This window comes from Notamacropus eugenii, chromosome 4 (assembly GCF_028372415.1).
Source record: "Notamacropus eugenii isolate mMacEug1 chromosome 4, mMacEug1.pri_v2, whole genome shotgun sequence".
Lineage (NCBI taxonomy): Eukaryota > Metazoa > Chordata > Mammalia > Diprotodontia > Macropodidae > Notamacropus > Notamacropus eugenii.
In genome coordinates this window covers 24378270-24395847 of record NC_092875.1, presented here as the reverse complement: position 1 = coordinate 24395847, position 17578 = coordinate 24378270, and the positions used below count along the sequence as shown (strand labels likewise).

The window sequence follows — 17578 nt, the reverse complement described above, 5'->3', positions numbered from 1 at the left end:
AGGAAAAGGAATGGACAAACAGAGAGACAAGATTGCTACAGCCACTGTCAGACTGGATGGTTGGCTTGAGGCTTCTGGGGTAGAGACTGGAGACCTTTGTCCCGCTCTGCCCACCCACCTCTGGCCCCCACATGTCTGCCCCATAATGTGTTCTTCCTCTCAGTTCCAGCAAGGCCTCCACATGGCTGGCTCCAGCTCCCCCATGTTCTTTCTCCTGCTCTCAATTCTGTCGTTGGCCCCCATGTATCTTTGAACCATATATCACTCCCCTCCCTCCACCAGCATACAGGCCCCCTTCCTGCCTCCTTCTTTTCCCCACATCTGTTGGCAAATTCACATTACATAAGGTTTTCAGACCAGTCCATTTATGTAAAGTGAGAACTGTCTGTACAAACAATCTTTAAGTTATCCACAGCAATGTTCCCTTCCCTTAGTATGACTATTTCAGAAGAGAATGATGAGAACTGCTTTCAAAATATCAGCCTTATATAGCAAAATAGTAGACTTCCTAAAATTCCCTATTTTTAACTTGTTCTGTGAACAATTTAAAAATCTAGTTGTGGATCACCTATGATCTGTGGACTTCTAGTTGAACCACCTCATTAAACTGAATTATTTTACTATTTGAATTTCTAATGTGATTTTAAAAAGTTTTCTTTTATTAGTCACAAGCAATGATAATTGAAGTCATTTTAATATGACAATACTCAGAGTACTGTTATTAAACATGGGCCTCTGTTCCATGAAAAGCTGGGGTCATCCACTTTAATTTTAGGCCTACCTCACTTTCTATTTGTGCTATCCCAAGACATACACACTGCAGAAGAACAAGCTCTGTAAGCTGTCCACCCAACTGCATGCTCTAGTATGGACGACAGATGTTCTTCATCCACTTGGTCTTTCCTGTGTGGCTGGGCAGGCCAAAGTCTTGAGTGGTTACAAATCTCTTCCTTGAACCTCCGCAATGCTTTTGGACTTCAGCAATCAGCACAATGTCATCCACAGATTTCTTACATGGCAACACGAATCACAACAGTTTCTGAAGACCTGAAGTATCACATAAAAGGCAATAAGAGAGAGGCCCGAGGTGGGTGTGAAAAGAACACAACTTATAAGTAACGCAGAACTTCGAGCAGAAGCAAGAGATGTAGTCAGGAAAACGGATGAGAGGAATGGAAGACGGGCTGGTGAAATGGTCAGGGCAATCAGCAACAAGAGAACAATCTGAGCACTCTGCTGATTTCCTTACAATGTCAGAAGAAAATAAGAAAGCTCCCCAACAAGCTGAGTGACCTCCATGTGGGGCACTTATGGGAGAACATCGACAGAAACCCCACAGGCGAGATGGCTTGCACTCCACCACTGGAGTGAACATCCAAACCAAGCCCACAGACCGCACTTACTGATATTCTCTTCTAAGGTCAAAGACTGGTAAATTCATTTTAAAAACAGGCTTTAAAATATGTTTTTCTATCTAGATTTTCTCATTCATCTCTCTTACCCCTCCCTTATAATATAGGATTTCTTTTAAAAGGAGAAAAAAAAGAGGAAGAGAAAAATGCAGCAAAACCAATCAATACATCAAAAAACTCATGAAATGATATGCAACGTCCAATACCTGTGGACACTCTGTTCTTGTAAAGCAGTATGGGGAAGGGTGTCCTCTAGTCTTTGTTCTTTATAATTTCACAACATTCACTTTTTGTTGTTTTGTGATGGGATTCTGCGCACTTATAATGTTATAGTCTTTTGTGTAGATTGGTAAATAATGAAGCAATAATTTCTGAAATAGGATAACATCCACCTATAGATCAAGGACATGTGGAACACAGACTATCTTAAAGTTTCCATTGAAAATTCACAGCCAATGACATACATGACAAACAATACTTCTCTGGTTACCATTTAAATCCAATGTAATTCATAAACATGACAAACACAGACCCTTCTGTACATTTGAGCATTTTACTCTACACTTCTCTATGCTCACAGGTAGATCCACATGACCAGGCCCAATAAAATAATCTTCTGAGCCTTGGAAAACTGTAATTTTCTGCCAAGTTTTAGATTATTCAGGCCATATCCATTAGTCAGTCAACATGCATTTAAGTGCCTACTATGTGCCAGGTATGCCACTAAGGGCTGTGATACAAAGAAAGGCAAAAGACCTGCTCTCAAGAAACTCCAGAGTCTAATCAGAGTGAAAGTTTAAAATATTTGGGTTCTATTCTACAGAAATATCTCAATCTGCTCCTACTAGGGCATCTAAACAGGGTTACTCTACTTTAAGTTATGACCCCAATGAACAAAACGTGATGGAATAACAGACTGAATCAGAGGGCAACAATTCATTTCCAATTCCATGAGAATTAATGTTGGACTTTTTCTCTGCGGTTAGGTTGGATCACTCTAAGCCTAGTTATCCCTCTCATTTTTGGTGGAAAGGTAGGGGCAGTACTACAAAAAGAGGTGTGTGTGTGAATAGGCGAATGGACTTCTGAAGCTGCTAAAGAAATACATCACCCATGTTTTGTGTCCAAAATTGCAGGTCTCAAGAACTATTCTATTCTAATTCTATTTGTCATAGTAAAAGTAAATTTTTGTTCTTCAGTTTAACCATTAAAGTCAATTTATTCAGGCACTACAGAAGTTCAGTATGTAGAAATCACAGTTCACAATTTCAACCTGTCCTCCTCTTCCCCTGTCCCCATCTCTTACTTCCAGATCATTTTCATTCCATAATTTTAAAATTCCAGTAAAGAATTTTATTTCCAAATATTAAAAAAATTGATTAAAAAAATCTGCTCTAGAAATTGAGCAGGAATATGTTCTTTACGTACATAAGGATAAAGAATTACTCAGACACAAAATGAAGATTTTTTTGAACTCTGAATAAGAATTCTTTAAACTCTAAGAACAATTAAAACTATAGACATTTTAAATCTCCATGTAGTAGGTACTTCAAAATGCTGAACTGTTGCCACATTGGGCAGTAATTTCATCAAGATTTGGACACCAAGACCAGTTAGATCAGTAGTTGTATAGAAGATGTCCTTTTAGGATAACTCTGGGTTTCTGCAAGAACTGCATGAAATGAATAAAAATTATCAGAGTGAAATAAAGCCCATTAATCTTTAAACAAGAAGAAATTATACAACTTTATATAACAGTTTAAGACATTTTATACCACCTCTAACACAAGTATGTTACCGACGTGGAAATCAATTTGGGGAATTACATGAACATTAGACATGCAGTTTAATTCATGGTATTACTTGACAAATTATGTACTGATATGCTGCAAACAAGTATTTTTCACAAAGCATTTACAATAAACATTGAGGGAAGTGATTTCAATACAAATTTACGGTGCACGGCTTTGGTTAATTTTAGCTTAAATCCATCCGTCACTAGAAATATTACCACAACACTGTAAATTAACTGCAAACAAAATACACTTTTAAAAAGTGCTGCTAGAGTCTTAGCGTGTCAATCCAACCTGCACAAACGCTGCCAATTACACTAGAGTCTTCCCTTCACAGAGACACTAAGTTGGCTACAATGACCGTTTCCATACACTATAGGGAACTGAAAGGCTGAGACTCCATCACAGCCTTTACTTTACTCTGGAAATCTGAAGATATCACAGTTAAGGCCAAGTATTACAGAACTTAAGAGTTGGAGCAGACCTCCTAGATCTTCTGAGCCCATGCCCTTTATTTTACAAATGAGCAATTTTAAGCAGAGAAAGGTGAAGCGCCTGGCTCCATATCCCTGAGCTAGAAGGAGCCCAAGCTAGCCCAGGCCCACGGCTTCCCATCTAGGCTCCCTTCAGTAGCTGACTCCTCCTTCTGCTACAGATCAGGAATGAAGACTTTGGTGGTATTCTCAACAGTTACCTACTATTGTTTAATTTTTAAACTTTTTGAGAAATGGCATTCCCCATTCTTAGGGACACTAACCGTAAATACATCACAGCGCTGAGACATTGTAAGTAAATTCCTGTTCTGATCCAATCCTCTACTACCTACTTCTCTTTAATATAAAAAAAAAAATTATTATCCATGAGAGTATCTTCTCAAATTTTATATTTATTTCTTCATCAAAGATAAGACAACCTGAAAAATCCAGCAACATACCAAGTGACCATTATTTATTACTCACTATACATACCCTTTTGGTAGGCACCATGGGATATACATAGAAAGTATAAAACCTAATTCCTGCCCTAAAGAACTTTACATTTTGATTGAGGAGGCAAGGCATAAACATGTGCCAAAAGGGAAAAAAGTGACGATCCAGTATAAGCAAGGAATATGCTAAGTGGTGCATATGGTGGAACTGCAGTGGGATTTCGGGGAGAGAGAAATCTTTTACAGCTTGAACTCTGTCTAGATCCCCACTGAACCACAACTGAGTGCCTGCCTCTCCTTGCCTCAGTTTCCTCATCTGTAACTCTCATGACAGGGTGGATTGAATTCAGAGATTTCTAAGGTTTTTCCGAGCTCAAAGGAGCCCCAGCAGCTTGAAAATCTTACAGGCAGCCAGGAGAGGAAAAGCATAATAACCGGGGGTTCAGCAGAGCCTTCCTGTAGAATCCAGCCGTGTAAGCGACACTGCACAGACCACAGGGTCAATCAAGCACAAACACTGTATGTCAGAGAGCGTGAAACAAACGCTGGGGAAACAAAGAAAGGCAGACAGAGTCTGCCTCCAAAAACATGTTCTAATAGGAGATACCTGTCATTAGTCAACAAATACTTATGAAAAATAGCTCACATTTATACAGCACTTTAAAGTTTGCCAAAAGCTTTATAAATATTATCTTATTTTAGCCTAACAGCCCTGGGAAGTGGGTGTTTTATTATCCCCATTTTACAGATGAGAAAACTGAGAAAAATAGAGGTTAAGTGACTTGCCCAGGGTCACACAACCATTAAGTGTCTGAGGTCTAAGGACTCCATCCATTGTGACATCTGGATAACTTTATTAAGCACTTCTGTACCGTGTGCCAAGGACTGTGTTAAGGAATGGGCATACAAAGACAAGTTCCTCAAGAAGCTTGTATTCTAATGAGGCAGACAACTTATAAGATAAATATGGGCAGAGATAGGTGACCCGGTGACGGGTGACCTTAACAGGAAGGTGTCAGCAGGGAGGAGGAGTAAATCCCCTGCCTGAGCCTCAGGAGGCAGAAGGGAGTAGGGGAAGCATTCCATGCATGGGGGACAGTCAGTAAAAAGACATGAGTCAAGGAGATGAGCACGGAGGGGAAGAAAGGCAGAGTACAGCTACCAAACCTGGTCCCAGGCTCAGCAATGAAAAATTCCTTTGAGGTTATCAACCCCAACACCCTTATTTTTTTTATTTTTTTAAATTTATTTTCAGTGTTCCACAATCACTACCACACAACCTAGATTTTTCTTTCCCTGCCTCCCCCCTCCGCCTCCTCCCTTCCTCCCCAACACAGCTTACAATTTTATATAGGTTCTACACATACATTCTTATTAAATACATTTTCACCATAGTCAAGTTGTACAGAAGAATTAAAATGAATGGGAGAAATCATATACCAAACTAAAATATAATACAAAAGAAAATGATCTGCTACATTCTATGACCAATGTGGAAGTCATTTTGCCTTAAAAAAACCATTGGGAATTTTTTAAGTCCTTGCATTGCAATGAAGTTCTAAGTCTACCAGAAAAAATCCTCGCACACTCTGGTCGTTGCTGTGTACAAAGTTCTTCTGGTTCTGCTCCTTTCACTCAGCATCAGTTCGTAGAAGTCTTTCCAGGCCTCTCTGAAGTCTTGTTCATCATTTCTTATGGCACAATAGTATTCCATTGCATTCATATACCATAATATATTCAGTCATTTCCCAATTGATGGGCATCCCCTTGATTTCCAGTTTTTGGCCACCACAAAGAGAGCTGCTAGAAATATTTTTGTACATGTCGGACTCTTTCCCATTTTTATGACCTCTTTGGGATAGAGTCCCAGAAGTGATATTGCTGGGTCAAAGGGTATGCACATTTTTGTAGCCCTTTAGGCATAGTTCCAAATTGCTCTCCAGAATGGTTAGATTAGCTCACAGCTCCACCAACAATGTATTAGTGTTCCAACTCTCCCACATCCTCTCCAACATTTATTATCTTCCTGTTTTGTCATGTTAGCCAATCTGATAGGTGTGATGTGGTACCTCAGAGTTGTTTTGATTTGCATCTCTCTAATCAAAAGTGATTTAGAGCATTTTTTCATATGGTTATAGATATCTTTAATTTCTTCCTCTGAAAATTGCCTGTTCATATCCTTTGACCATTTATCAATTGTTGAATGACTTGTATTCTTGTATATCAACACCCTTATTTTACAGAAAAGAGAACAAGGAAACAAAAATTCAGTCAATCATCCAGTGAACGCTAATTCAGAGCCTACTATATGACTTTGTATAACAGGCATCATAATGCTTGCCTTCTTAATGAGTGGGAAAGGGAGAATTTTGCAACTTGAATTTTAAAATGAATATAGAAAAGGAAGAAAAAAACAATTAAAAACCAATCTAGAGGATAAGGAAATACACTTCTCATGTCAGAGAGGAGGGAGAGTGCTAACAAAAATGTGTATGTGGTCACCATACTGGATGCTGTGACCTAATTATCTTTCTTTGTCACAAGGTAGAGTTTAAAGAGAAAGGTTTTGTTTTGGGAGTGGGAAAAGGTTTCCCCCCCCCAAATAACTATGGATATAAAGACAAAGGCATCAATAAAACATATTGCAGACAACCCACCCCTCAAAAAAAAAATTGAGCCTACTATGTACTAAGCATTGTGCTAAGCCCCAGAGATACAAAAAGGGGCAAAAGTCAGTCTCTCTGCCTTCACAGAGTTCACAATTGAGAGGGAGATGACAAGCAAACAAATATTTAAAAACAACCTATATGAATGATAAATCAGAAAAATTAACAGAAGACAGGCACTAGAATTAAGAGGGGTTGGGGAAGACTTCCTGTAGAAGATGGGATTTTAGTTGGGATTTGAAGAAAGTCAGTAGGTAGAGAGGACAAGAGAGTACATCACGGGTATGGTGAATAGACAGAGAAAATGACTAGAGCCAAGAAATAGAGTGTCTTGTGCATGGAAGAGCCATGATCATTAGAACCAAGAGTGCACAGCAGGGAGTAAAGTTTTCTAAGACTGGAAAGGCAGGCATGGGCTAGGCGATCAAGGGCTTTGAATGACAAAGAATTGTGTATTGGGGGGGAAGGGGTTAAGAATAGCTGGACCTGGGGAGGCAAGGTGTGTGTGGAAAGGGCACTCAGAAGTCAAGTCACTGGCTGGGAAAATGCCCAGAAAAGGGGGAAAAAAATAAGACCACAGAAGGTTACTTTCTTGGTGAACAGGCATTTCCCCCCTTCCTTTCTGATGAGGAAGAACAATGCTTACCATCAGGGAAAGATGTAGAAATCAAGGCTTATGTATCCCAAACATCCAAAAGAAATATTCTATGGGCTCAGGCCAATGGAAGAGCTCAAAAAGGAGTTTGAAAATCAAGTAAGAGAGGTGGAGGAAAAACTGGGAAGAGAAATGAGAGACATGCAAGAAAAGCATGAAAAGCAGGTCAACACCTTGCTAAAGGACACCCAAAAAAATGCTGAGGAAAATAACACCTTGAAAAATAGGCTAACTCAATTGGCAAAAGAGGGTCAAAAAGCCAATGAGGAGAAGAATGTTTTCAAAAGCAGAATTAGCCAAATGGAAAAGTAGGTTCAAAAGCTCACTGAAGAAAACAGTTCTTTCAAAATTAGAATGGAACCCATGGAGGCTAATGACTTTATGAGAAACCAAGAAATCACAAAGCAAAACCAAAAGAATGAAAAAATGGAAGATAATGTGAAATATCTCATTGGAAAAACAACTGACCTGGAAAATAGATTCAGGAGAGACAATTTAAAAATTATGGGACTCTCTAAAAGTCATGATCAAAAAAAGAGCCTAGACATCATCTTTCATGAAATTATCAAGGAAAACTGCCCTGAGATTCTAGAACCAGAGGGCAAAATAAGCATTCAAGGAATCCACCAATCACCACCTGAAAGAGATCCAAAAAGAGAAACTCCTAGGAACATTGTGGCCAAATTCCAGAGTTCCCTGGTCAAGGAGAAAATATTGCAAGCAGCTAGAAAGAAAGAATTCAAGTATTGTGGAAATACAATCAGGATAACACAAGATCTAGGAGCTTCTACATTAAGGGATCGCAGGGTGTGGCATATCATATTCCAGAAGTCAAAGGAACTAGGACTAAAACCAAGAATCACCTACCCAGCAAAACTGAGTATAATACTTCAGGGGAAAAAATGGTCTTTCAATGAAATAGAGGACTTTCAAGCATTCTTGATGAAAAGACCAGAGCTGAAAAGAAAATTTGACTTTCAAACACAAGAATGAAGAGAAGCATGAAAAGGTAAACAGCAAAGAGAAGTCATAAGGGACTTATAAAAGTTGAACTGTTTGCATTCCTACATGGAAAGACAATATTTGTAACTCTTGAAACTTTTCAGTATCTGGGTAGTTGGGGGGATTACACACACACACACACACACACACACACAGAGACAGAGAGCACAGAGTGAATGGAATAGGATGGGATCATATCTTTAAAAAATGAAATGAAGCAGTGAGAGAGAAATATATTGGGAGGAGAAAGGGAGAAATGGAATGGGGCAAATCATCTCTCATAAAAGAGGCAAGCAAAAGACTTTTTAGTGGAGGGAAAAGAGGGGAGGTGAGAGAAAAACATGAAGTTTACTCTCATCACATTCGACTAAAGGAAGGAACAAAATGCACACTCATTTTGGTATGAAAACCTATCTTACAATACAGGGAAGTGGGGGATAAGGGGATAAGCAGGGTGGGGGGGAGGATGGAAGGGAGGGCATGGGGAGGAAGGAGCAATTTGAAGTCAGCACTCTTGGAGAGGGACAGCATCAAAAGAGAGAACAGAAGCAATGGGGGACAGGATAGGATGGAGGGAAATATAGTTAGTCATACACAACATGACTATTATGGAAGTCATTTGCAAAACTACACAGATATGGCCTATATTGAATTGCTTGCCTTCCAAAGGGAATGGGTGGGGAGGGAGGGATGAAGAGAAGTTGGAACTCAAAGTTTTAGGAACAACTCTCGAGTACTGTTCTTGCCAGTAGGAAATAAGAAATGCAGGTAATGGGGTATAGAAAGTTATCTGGCCCTACAGGACAAAAGAGAAGATGGGGACAAGGGAAGGGAGGGATGATAGAAGAGAGGGCAGATTGGTGATAGGGGCAATCAGAATGCTCGGTGGTTTGGGGTGGGGAGAGGGGACAAAGGGGGAGAAAATTTGGAACCCAAAATTTTGTGAAAATCAATGTTAAAAGTTAAATTAATAAATTAAAAAAAACAGAATAGTTGGATCTGGATCTCAGAAAAATCACTTCGATGGTTAAATGGAAGGCTGGTCGAATGGAGGAAGGATTGGAGTGGGGAGGAAAGTTTAGAGGGAAAGATACTAAGTCATGTTTTGGACATACTGAGTTTAAAATGCCTGAGCTATCTAGTTCAAGATGTTTGAAAGGCAGTTGGAGATGTGAGAGTGGTGGTCAGCAGCGGAATTAGGACAGGATAGGTAGATTTAAAAATCATCAGCACAGAGCTGGCAATTAAATTCACAGGAGCTGATGAGATCATCAAGTAGTATATAGGAAGAAAAGGGTCCAGGACAGAACCCTATGAGAACATCATCTGGATGAGGATCCAGAAAAGGAGGTAGAGAAGAAGTAGACAGGGAGGAGGAGAATCAGGACAGAGTAAAGTCCCCAAAACCTAGAGAGAAGACAGTATCAAGGAGAAAATGGTGATAAACAGCACCAGAGGCTGCAGCGAGTTTGAGTAGAGTGAGAATTGTTAACAAGCCACTGGATTTGACAATGAAGAGATCACTGGTAACTTCAGAGAGCAATGTCTGGTGGAACAGATGAGATTGGAAGCCAGGCTGATCATAAGGGGCTGAGGGGAGAGAGAGTAGAGACAGCTATTATTGATGGTCTTTTAGGAATTTAGCCAAATAGGGCAGAAAAGGTGTAAGATTCTGAGAATGAGGGAGAGCCAGAAAGATTTAAGTCATAGGTAGATCAACAGGCTATAGGTAATAAGTAGCGTAAGTGGGGTTACAACCTCTTGCCTCAATTTCCTGATAAAAATGCGGATAATAATACGTGTGCTACCTACTAAACAGGACTATTTTAAGAATCAAATGAAATGTGTGTAAAGCACTTCGCAAACTTTGTGCATGCTGTGTCAGCCATTTTCTTTGAGGTTTAGACCAATGATTATATTAGCATAGGGAACCAGCTCCTGAATGAGAAGAGGCCCTCTACCAAGGAGGGTCAGCATGTTCTAGGCAGTTTATAGTCTTAGAGAGTTGCCTGGGGGCACTGTCCAGGGCACTAGAATTATCAGTATTATGAAACTATGGTTAGGGAAGGCTTCAAAAAGGAGGTGAGCAGTGAACTGGTAATCTGGAAGGACAGGTAGGATTCTGAAAGTGGGAAGAGACGGGAAGTGTGTTCCAAACCAAGGGAACAAGCCACAGGATTAAAGCAGTGTTTCTGGAATTAGGGAGCAACATTCATAATTAACTGAAGGAGGTTAATTGGGAGAAGATATAGGTAACTGTTCCATGAGTTAAGGCATGAGGTTAACAAAGGCCTGGAATAAGATGCTGGTGACAAAGAATAAAAAGAAAAGATCTGAGAAACAGAAAGGAAGAATTGGAAGACTGATTCCACATGATTATTAAGGAAAAGTAATAATCAAACCAAGCTTGGATCTAGGATGACTACTTAAACTTACTCTGCTTTTTTCTAAATTCTGGTCTAATCAGTAAGTAGCCTAACAATGGTTTCTGTTGACCTTCGGCAACTGCCTGGCTCAATTTGCTTTTCTTCACTGGGTTATATATTTCTAATACAGGGAACCCAAGTAAGTTTTGAGCACGTGATTGAGAAAGAAGGGTTTAAAAAAAGACCAACATACTTTATGGCATCAATAATAAAATTTTGGCTTAAGAACTATCCTGCCATCTCTGTTCACATTATGTGCAGATATTTCAGTCATATTTTGCACACTGGAATATGACTCTTGTAAAAATCCTACATAAATGCATGTACTGATGTATTCCTTCGTTGATTTATTTAAATAATAATAATAGTGTCTCCATTAGGATTTTTGTATGGACCCCATACGAGCATCCTCTACTTCATTCCAGAGGTAATTCATTCCAATCTGGAATAGCTCTCACTGTTGTTAAAAGTTTTTTATGTCACTTCAGTCTAAACGAAATAATGAACAGTACCAAGACCTGTCTGGAGAAGCTGTCTTACTTCCCCTTCAATCTACTCTACGCCTAAATGGACCACCTTGTTCCAGAAGAAAGTAACTTCCCCCTACTCAAACCCTCCCTAAAGCAAGGAAAGGTGGTTCACCTGGCTTCCCTGAATGCAAAGTAAACAGGAGGATCTGAGATGCCAACAAAATCCTGGAGCAGGTGTCCTCAAACTGCAATGCATGCTTTAAAGAATCTTTAATGTGTAAAGACACTCTCTCAAATAACAGAAAGGCAGCTTAATTTACAAAGGAACTATGAGATCACTTGGACAACTCATAGAACCTTTGGGCCTCAGTTTCCTCATCTGTAAAATGAAGGAGTTGATCAAATGACCTCTCTAAGGTCCTTCTAATTCTAAATCTATGATTTTTAAAATAATTTACCAAGTTGAAATTGTCATTTTCCCAACTTCCTGCACATGACATTCTCTGAATTTTTTTCTCCTCTTTATTATTGATCCAGAATCTCTGTACAGAAGAACCAAAAGGCAATAAAAAGCCGTTCAGAAATTTCTGCTGGGTCAAGCAGTTCACAAACAATGGTCCATCTACCTCTCTGTGCTAGAGACTCCCAACAATCACAATGCTTATCACATCACTCTTTATTACCCCTTTTCAATAGAGAAAACCAGAGTCTTTTTTTCCCTCTGTCTGTACCCCACACATCATCTTGGACTCAATAAAGCCAAAGTGATGCCTAGATTACCAAATTTCTTCAAACCAATTCAAAATGTTCATCTCCCCCAAAGCCACACCAGTTCACCAAAAATGAGATTTTCCCCTTCAGGCAAAACAAAAACATTCACTCTCAACCCTACAAAATTATTCTCTACTACATTTCAAACATCCTTACCATCATGACTTCCCCCTTGAATTACTGACTTCAATTCCTAGACCCCTTCCAGCATGATGAGATTCACAGCCCTTACAATAACCAAAAACCATTAAAAACAAAACAGCCCTTTCATTCAGCTCTGGTCCTGTCTCAAAATCCACTTTTCCACATACAAGAATAACTCTACCTTGCAATATTTAAAAGCTTTCAGATATGTTTTCATTTGATTCTTACAACAACTGTAGGTTAAGTAGAACAAATGTTATTACCTTGGCTTGACAACTGAGGAAAACTAAGGCTCAGAGGAGGCTAAGTAACTTGGTGGAGGTCACATGGCTACTAAGTGGCAATTCCAAGTAGAAGCCTGGCTTCCTAGGCCCCTGCTCTTTTCTAAAACCCTTGTCACCCATAATGGGGCAGGCAAGATCGCTGCAAGGTCTGGGAATCAGAAAATCTGTATTTGTGGTTCTGGCGTCCATTCATGTATTTACTTACTTACTGAGTGAACCTGGGTGGGTCATTTGGTTTCTTCCAGACTAGGTTTCCTCTTTTGTTAAATGGGGATAATACTTGCACCCACTTCACAGGGTTATTAGAAAACCTTAAAGTGCTATAAAAGTATGAGCTCTTCTTATCATTCCCCCAGAATTTCTTAAGAAAATAACTGTTACAACATGACGAATGTGGAAATATGTTTACAAGATTGCACATGTATAACATATTAGATTGCTTGCTGTCTTGGGGAGAGGGATAGAAGGGAGAAAAAATTTCTAAGTTTTATTTAAAAATGAACATTGAAAACTAACTTTACATGTAACTGGAAAAAATAAAATACTATTTTTAAAAATAAAAAAGAATATAGCTGTTACCAAGTAACATTTTTCTCAAAAAATTTACGACCACTTTTTCTATTCTTTCCAAGACTCTTAACAAAATCCCATTTCTGGATTCGTTTTGTTCTTCCCCCAAAGCCTAATTTTGACTACCACCATAGTAACAGCTCTCCAAATCCCAACAGACAACCCTGTTCCTAAAAGGAGACTTCTCATGCTTATTTCCAAAATACTGTCTTGAGGACTCAGTAAACTGTTGATTCAGAAATTCTAAAAGTGGGGTTTGGATTCTTTCTAGTTTCACAAATCAGATGACCCATATTAAGGGAACAGTTAATATGACAAATCCATGGTCTTGAGGCATTAATCTGGGTCTGGCTTCAATGTCCCCATAACTTCTTTTCTATAAGTTTCCTAAACAATTCTCTCCTCATAAGTTGCTAGATAATCCAGTAGAAAGATCCCTGGGTGTTAAAGCCTAAGGACCTATATATTCAAATCCCATCTGTAATCTATTAATGAATGAATTTAAAAAAGCATATGTTTTACTGTGCTGAACACTCTGGCTACAAATACACTAAAAAAAAAAAAAAGTCTCAGCTCTCAAGGGGACAACAAACACATCAAAAGAGCCCAGAAGTCCTCCGGGGCTGTGGAGGGGCAGATGGCAAAACCTAGGAGTCCTCAGAGTATACTAGCAGGCTAGACAGCAGTGACCCAGGTATAGTGGCAGGGTCGATGTTAAGGCCTTGCTGTTCAGTTATGTCTCAGTGACCGTCTGGGGTTTTCTTGGCAAAGACACCGGTGTGTCATTTTTTTCTCCAGTTCATTTTATAGGTGAGGAAACTGAGGCAAACAGAATCAAGTGACTTGCCCCACTAAGTAAGTGTCTGAGGCAAGATCTGAACTCAGATCCTCCTGACTCCAACCCCAATGCTCTATCCACAGTGCTCTGCCTCCAATTCTCTTGAGGGCTGTAGTTGGTGACTCCCAGACACACTGACAAGTTAGAGACTGCACAGCCTGAGGTCATGGAAGAGGGAGTTGCATCTCTTAAAAGATCTTTGCATCTGTAAGCTTGGGCAAGTCATTTACCTAACCAACCAGTCATACAAGCATTTATTTCCCAAGCACTGCGCTGGGTCCTACGGATGAACATAACATAACAAGGAGTTCACATCTCTAAAGTGAGGGGATTGGATTCGCTGCTTTCTAAGGTCTCTTCCATCCAAGACCCCATAATCTAGGATCTCACAGCCCCACACTTACAACTACAGCCTTGAATCTCAGGCTCCTGCCTGCTTGGCCAACTCCCTCCTAGTCCCCTCCAGAACTCTGTATCCCCAACACAACTTCTCAATTCTGACTGCGGCCCCCTCTTTTATCTCTCGCTTCTGCTTCCCTGCATCCTACCACACTCTTCTGCCCAGCAGCCTTCCCGGGGCCACAAGCCAGCCTGACCACCAACTCTGAGGTCGTGTGGGACAATCACTGAGCCAGGGCGCTCCAAGGCACCCGGGCCAACCAGTCACTTCCCTCCTCTGGACAGTGCTGGGGATGTTGCTTGCACTACCCATCTGGCAGGGCCCCATTCTCCATCCCCTCTCCCGCCCTCCCCTTCATTTCCTTACTCTCTTTTGGGAAGCTGGGACCACTGACCAGTTTTGTTTGGGGGAGAGGTCATTCCTGCCACACTGGTCTCCAATGTCTCTTCCTCCCCCCACTCTGTGTATATGTGTAGCCTGTGCTCGACGGTTCCCCAGCCCCTGTTCCTCTCCTCCCCCCCAAGTCAAGGACTATTGGCTCCAACACTCCCATCCTCATCCCTAGCATCTGCTCCTGTACCCCGAGTCTAGGGGACTCATTTACCCCAACACAGCCACACAACTCTGGGGCTGCCCCCTTCTAGCGTCGGGGGGGTGTGCCTGCCCGCCCCGCTCCCAAACTGTTGAACACGGGGGGCCCCGTCACCCCTCCCTCCTCACAACAGCGTTCCCCAAACCCCACGGGAGAAGTCACCCCCGTAACGCCGGGTGGTCTCGGACGCTGGCAGCCCCCGGGCCCGCACAATCACCGCCCCGAGCACTCGGGCCCCCGGCCCCATCCTCCCTGACCCCCGAGCTCTCCTGGCCGTGCCCGGCCGCCCCGGCCCACCCCCCGGGCGCCTCACCACGAGTAGGTCTGCTCCGCCATGGCGCTCGGGGCTGCGGGCCTCGTCCTCCGGCTCGGGCTCGTGTGCGGCGCTGCTCGGGCGGGGCTGCGGGGCCGGGCAGGCCGCGGCGGGGCCGGGCCGGGCCTCGTCCTCCTCCGCGGGCCTCGCTCCTCCGCGGGCCGCGGGCGGCGCCGGCCTCGGGCGCACTCTCACCGGCCTCCTCCGCGGCGGCGGCGGCTCCGCGGCGGCTCCGATCCCAACATGGCGGCTCCGCGGCGGCGGGGCCTGGGCCTCCCTCGGGCTCTCCCGGCGGCGGCGGCGGCAGCGGCGGCGGGCGGGGAAGGGAGGCGGGCGGGCGGGGAGGGGCAGGCCCGCGGCGGCGGCGGCGGCGGCGGCGCTACAGGCTCCCTCACTGGCCCCGGGGCGCCGCGCTCGGGCGGCGGCGGCGGCGGCGGCGGCCGGGGCTCATGGCCGGCTGAGGCTCGCGGCAGCAGCGGCGGCGCTCGCTCGTCCGCTCGTCCCCTCGTCCGCTGGCTCGCTCCCTCTCTGGGTCTCGGCTCCGCTCCGCTCCCCGCCCGCCCGCGAGCCTGCGAGCCTCGAGCCAGCCAGGGGCGGCGCGAGGGGGAGAGCGCGAGCCTGCGGCCTCCGCGCGCTCACGTGCCCAAACACGCTCACGTGACGCGCGACGCCGGCCCCGCCCCCGGGCGCCCGGCCGGCCTCCCCGCCGCGGCCGTTTGTCTCTCCTGCCCCGCCTGCGGCGCGCGGGGCTCGGAAAGAGCCGGAAAGAGCGCCCGGCGCCCGCTGCCCCAGCCCCCACCATCCCCGTGGGCTCCCCCGGGGCTCTGCCCGCACCTCTCGGAGTGTCTCCTCCGTTCTTTCCTGTCTGTCTCTATGTCTGTGTGTCTGTCTGTCTGTCTCCCCATCTCTGTCTCTGTCCCCCTCTTGCTGAAACCCAGCAGACACCATAGGAGGCTGCGGGGGCAGCTCCCTGAGAAGAGAAGGAAATGCACGATCTTCGGAGCTTCGGTCCTCCCGGAGTCCGCAGACCGGACTAAAAGCTGGAGATCCGAGAGGCCCCGAGACACAACTGGGAGTGCCCTGGTAACGGGGCACCCCGGATAATGAGAGAGAGAAATCAGGGGGTCTTCCGAGGTCCGACTAGAGCGCAACAAGCCACCCACAGACAGACAAACACAAAGCAGACTCGAAAGAAATCCGGTCCTCAGGGGTGGCTTTCAATTGTATCTTCCCAGAAATAGGTTGGATACTTTGTATCTACTTTCTCTCTTTTCAGGGAGCCGGCGTTGCTGAGGGAAAAGGGTTTCAACTGGAAAGTCTCAGACATACTTTCTGTGGGATTCGGGGCTTCCCTTCACCTCTCCCAGCCCCCAGGCAACTCCCTAAGACTTATCAGTTACAGACACCTAGTGCCTGATCTGCAAAATGAAATCCCAAGTCTTGGACCCAAAATATCCTGTTTGGACTTATCTGTGTGTATGTTGTTTTCAAACAGTGTGTTGCAAGCTTGTGCCCGATTCTCCCTTTCCCTCCTTCCTTACGCCTCCTGGCTTCCCCTGGCTTCTTTCAAGTCCTTGTTAAAATCGCACCTTCTGCAAGAAACCTTTGCTATTACCCGATAATCAATCAATCAACAAACATTTATGAAACACGTGCTGAGCACTGAGTATAAACCTAGGGCCTTTTCTGATTAGTTCCAATTTATCCAGTCTCTAGCTTGTTTCTGTTGCTTCTCTGTAGATTCTAAGTTCTTTTGTCTTTCTTTGTACCCCGGGCACTTAGCACACTGCCTGGTGCATAGTAGACATTTAAAGGCTTCTTGGATCAGACTGAATCGAATGTGTGATACAGAGAGCACAGTGCTTGGAGCTATAATAAACCCCAGCCCTGCCACTGGGTAGCTGTGACTCCCCTCCAGATATGTGGGAGCCTCATTCTGCTCAGAGCCGAGGGAGCTTCTTCCGACAGACTCTTGGAGAGCTGACAAGGAACCAATGTAAAACTGTCCCATTACTGTCTTTAAGCCTCCCACTGAAGGGTTATGTGGTAGAAGGGCAGCTAGGTGGTGCAGTGGATAGAGCACCAGTGCAGGAGTCAGGAGGACCTGAGTTCAAATCTCACGTCAGACACTTGACACTCACTAGTTGTGTGACCTTGGGCAAGTCACTTAACCCCAATTGCCTCATCCTGGGTCATCTCCAGTCATCCTGATGAATATCTGGTCATTGGATTCAGATGGTTCTGGAGGAGAAGTGAGGCTGGTGACCTGCATGGCCCTCGCTCAAAACAAAGTCTAGTGCGAGTCATGTCATAT

General features: G+C 43.6%; 1 protein-coding gene across 3 annotated transcripts in view; it reads right to left on the bottom strand.

Annotated features, from left to right (window-relative positions):
* SPPL3 (signal peptide peptidase like 3) overlaps nucleotides 1-16408 on the bottom strand; it is a 139435-nt gene extending 123027 nt beyond the window's left edge. The window contains exon 1 of one of the 3 annotated variants that reach the window (XM_072600248.1): nucleotides 16099-16408. In XM_072600248.1, the coding sequence (XP_072456349.1) occupies nucleotides 16099-16169 (71 nt within the window). In that variant the 5' untranslated portion in view covers nucleotides 16170-16408. Of the gene's footprint in view, nucleotides 1-15264; nucleotides 15422-16098 lie in introns of those variants that run through there. The other 2 variants (XM_072600249.1, XM_072600251.1) reach the window with 2 other exon arrangements.
* Nucleotides 16409-17578: the final 1170 nt, after the last annotated feature.